At 33.0% G+C, this 3993-nt stretch overlaps 1 protein-coding gene across 1 annotated transcript; it reads left to right on the top strand.

Annotated features, from left to right (window-relative positions):
- The first annotated feature begins 361 nt into the window (after positions 1-361).
- On the top strand, positions 362-3018 carry LOC141668378 (uncharacterized). The gene is made up of 4 exons (XM_074475248.1): positions 362-567; positions 1310-1527; positions 1610-1673; positions 2269-3018. Exons 2-4 carry the CDS (start codon positions 1346-1348, stop codon positions 2572-2574), a joined length of 552 nt encoding a protein of 183 aa, XP_074331349.1. The 5' UTR covers positions 362-567; positions 1310-1345; the 3' UTR covers positions 2575-3018.
- Positions 3019-3993: the final 975 nt, after the last annotated feature.

The following is a 3993-nucleotide window of genomic DNA, read 5'->3' as shown; positions in this document are numbered from 1 at the left end:
ATAAGATAACATAAATATTTCCCCATTTTCTAATCATAAAATTATTTTAATAATATATATATATATGTATATGAAAAATTATTTTTATATATATGGAGGTTCATATGTCGCACGAATTTTTATGCTATAATACAAACTAGAAAATGAAAATTATAATACAAACTTGAAAAATAAAAAAGAGGGGAGCTGGGTAGTTAGGAAATGGATGTTGAAACGTTCAGAATTTGAAAGTTTCACAACAATCTAAAATTAGTGGGGTGCGAATACCAATGAGATTTCTGGCAGGAAGCACCGTCAGCGTGAACTTATTTTATTAAAAAATACATTTATTACAACACGAGTAACTCTTATTTTAGCAGCCTTGTTACGTTTTATGTTCCCCTGTCTTCTCCTCTTTCTATATCTCTTTCTATATATCTACTACAACCTGCTTTATTGTTTTCTTTTTCTCTTTGTCTATCCTCTGACCATTTTTTCTCCTTTTTTTTCCTCCGTTAATATATACTTACACACTTACACACAACTTAATTTTGATCGGAGCTTTACTCCGCTGTACAGTTCGCTTAGGTAAGCTTCTGATTTTTTTCTTGCATGATCATTTTCAACCTATCTTTTTTTAATGATAATTAAGCTCTCTTTTTTCTCTTTGAGTTTCAGTTTTAAACTAGGTTTTGATGTCTGTCTTAGATCTGACAAGTATTACATAATTTTTTGTTTTTAAGACAGACTTGGTTTGATTATTGTCCTTAGAAATTTCTGTTTTCAGCTTAATTTGGTTGGATCAGCTGTAAAAACCTAGTTAGTTTTTCTGTTGAATTGATTTAGTTATTTTTTTGTATTACTCAGTTTTGTGTGTTTAAATGAACAAATTATACATATTTGTTGTTAGTGATCATATTTGTAAGGCATGAATAGAAACACATGTGTTTTTACAGCAGATCTGCATAATTTTGTTGCAGTCCATTTTTGTATTTTGCATATTTTAGACTTATATGCCTCAGCTGTTGTTGTTAGGTCTTATTCACAAGCCAACAATTGTGTTTTGATTTTATCTATCAAGTTAAAAATTATGACATAATTCTATTAGTCTCAGGCCTGCAACTTCAAGGCATAATATTAAATGTTTATTTGACCTGATCGCGATAGGATCAGCTCTAGGGATATCAGATCTGGTATAAGTAAACAAAAGTTATGTATAAAGTATTCGAAATCATTTTGTGCTTTTGTTGTTAAACTGGAGTTATTAAGATTAGGATTTGTTGAGGAGCTTGTGTCTAATATTCTCTTTGGGTGTTTCGAATTTGAACAGGCAACGTTCTAATTTTGTTTTTAGGCTTACGATATTATGAATCACTGTGCCTTCCAACAAAACTCGTTTGCTGCTCGTGAAGAAATGAGGAGCTCTGTGACTATTTCTGTTTCCATTTCTGATAAGAGAGATATTTTGGTATGTCCTAAACCGAGGCGCCTTGGTCTCATCAACACCATAGCAAACGAGCAGATACGACCTCTGAGATGGCATATGAGGTATATGTGCTGAAGTATAGATAGAGTAATTTGTTTGCTTGATTAAGTGAATTGTCAAAGTTAAAATTTGTTCCCTTTACAGCTATCAGTCAGAGCTTGGTGATTCAAAAGCAGGATCTGAACTCTTAGATATCATCTTGTCTAAGGTATGTTAATCCTCCTTCCTGGTTATAATCATGCGGATCATATTCTATATTGAGTTATATTTTGTATTTAAAAATAAGATGCCCTGTTTTATTTAAGTATTTGTCAAGATGCAAATTATATATGAAGGATTTTCTTGCCATGGCTAATAGTAATAGAAAGGGTTTAAACGTTCTGCAATAGGTTTAGTATCTGACATGTATCTGTTGCCGACGCATATCTATAATTTAATATCACGTATTAAATACTTTCATGTTATGACAAAGTGGTATGATATAATTCACCTACTTCACTCATGCGAGAAATGCAGACATACACACAAAACTCTCGCAATAAACCTCACATGTCCACACAGACACTTGTGATCTACCTTTCTATATTTCGACATAGTATAGATAATGACGCCTGTCTAGATTTTGCTGATATCTATGTATGGAAGTGCCCTTGATTGGCAGAATAGAGCCTTGCACTTGGTTAAAGCTATGACGGCTTCGACTTGTGCGCATATCATTGATTTGCTTCATGTACATAGATGACTTTGTCTTGCCATAATATATTCCTCTTTTTTAAAAGTTTCCATATGACCTAACTTTGCAGGGTGCATATGCTGTGGAACAAACATGCACACAAGTTGCCTCGTCGCCCCCCTTTTTTTGTGGGTCGCCGCCGAGCAGAGTTTCTAACCCACTAATTCAAGATGCTCATTTTGGGGACGCAAAGGTCACACCTCTCTCCCCTAGATCAATTCCCATGCCCTCTGGTATGTCATCCTCCCCATCGTCATCTGCAAGGAAAGTAGCATGTGCTAGGGAAAATTTTGGTAACAAACCGGCTGTGAGAATTGAGGGGTTTGATTGCCTGGACAGGGATAGGCGAAACTGCAGCATCCCTACATTGGCTTAAACTTGTCGAATCTACACATCTGAAAGAGTACATAGTAAATTGAGATTCAGAACAGAGGTAAATTTGAGTAGCAGGAAAGATCTTAAACCATTGCATTTTCAAGAGTCCAGGAGAATAAATATCCTTTTGGCAGTGTAAATATGTTTATAATAGTCTGTATGTAAATGTGTCGGTACGAAATTAGAGAGTTATTAACCAAAATTATTGAGAGGTCTTTAGGTGCTTGCTTTTGTTTGAGAGTTTTAATGGTAACCCTCATGTAATGTAAGTACAAGTAGAGGGGAATTTTCACATATCCTTCCGGGGAGTTAAATTTTACTTACCCGCTTTCTGAAGAAAGTTTGTAGTAGATTAAGTCAAGGTACGGGGTAAGCTCTTGTAATCATTTACCTTGCAAGTGTACATTAATATATATAATTTATATAACTTAAATGTAATTAACTAGCTCTGGAGTTTTCATTGCTGTAGCCCTTGTTTAGAAATTGATGGATATTCTTGATTCCTTGCAAGGATGGGTTATGGGAACACAGTTGCTTGCCATTCTCTTTGAGAGGTTTCGGCTGAAATCAGTCGGAAAAACTTTTTAAACCTCAATAATCGGTCTACTTGGTCAAATGTTAGTAAAGTCGGCCAAGAAAATACATACTCCCTCCCTCCATGAAAACACATACTCCCACCAGGCACCATCTAGTATTAGGTATTTTGTCATCTCACATGAGATGTCTTGTTTTGACGAGTGGATAGTCAATTTTATTATATTTTGCCAGTAAATTATACTTAATATATAATTAAATAAAATTCAAAACTTATATCATTAAAAAGTATATTTCATCCTCTTCAAAATGTATTTTTTAATTTTTTAAAATAATGTTTTGACTTAATTATTGGTCATAGTCTAGTTAGTTTAACTACATAATAATATTATTGAGTCCCTTTTATGGAAAGGAAAATTTCAGTGAACAATTTTTGTTTCATGAAAAATTATAGCGAAATCATTAATGCTCTGTTTGGAAACTGAATTTCATAAGGTATTTGGTAATTTGGATTTGAATTTTATTTAAAATTCAGGATATTCAAATATTGGTATAAATACGAGAATTTGAAATGACAATTTAAATTCTATCGTTTAAAATCCTTCATTTGAAATGAAATTTAAGTTTTGAAACACGCTCTAAAGAAATTCTATGTTAGATGCTTGAACTCCTTTATGCAGAAAATAAGTAGCAGTTTCAGTCTGAATTCTTGAAATATAAATTCAGACGCCTTGGATCAAAATGTTACATAAACTAGTACTCCCTTATCCCAATCATTTCTTTACATTTTCATTTTTGAGATGTTCAATTCTTTACATTTCAAAACTTACTAAAAATAGTAAATGAGTCTCACCACTTTCCCACTTTTTTATTTTCCATAGTATTT

The sequence above is a fragment of the Apium graveolens genome, chromosome 6 (assembly GCF_009905375.1).
Source record: "Apium graveolens cultivar Ventura chromosome 6, ASM990537v1, whole genome shotgun sequence".
NCBI classification, from domain to species: domain Eukaryota; kingdom Viridiplantae; phylum Streptophyta; class Magnoliopsida; order Apiales; family Apiaceae; genus Apium; species Apium graveolens.
Note: the sequence above shows the minus strand (reverse complement) of the source record. Positions and strands in the feature narration are given on the sequence as shown.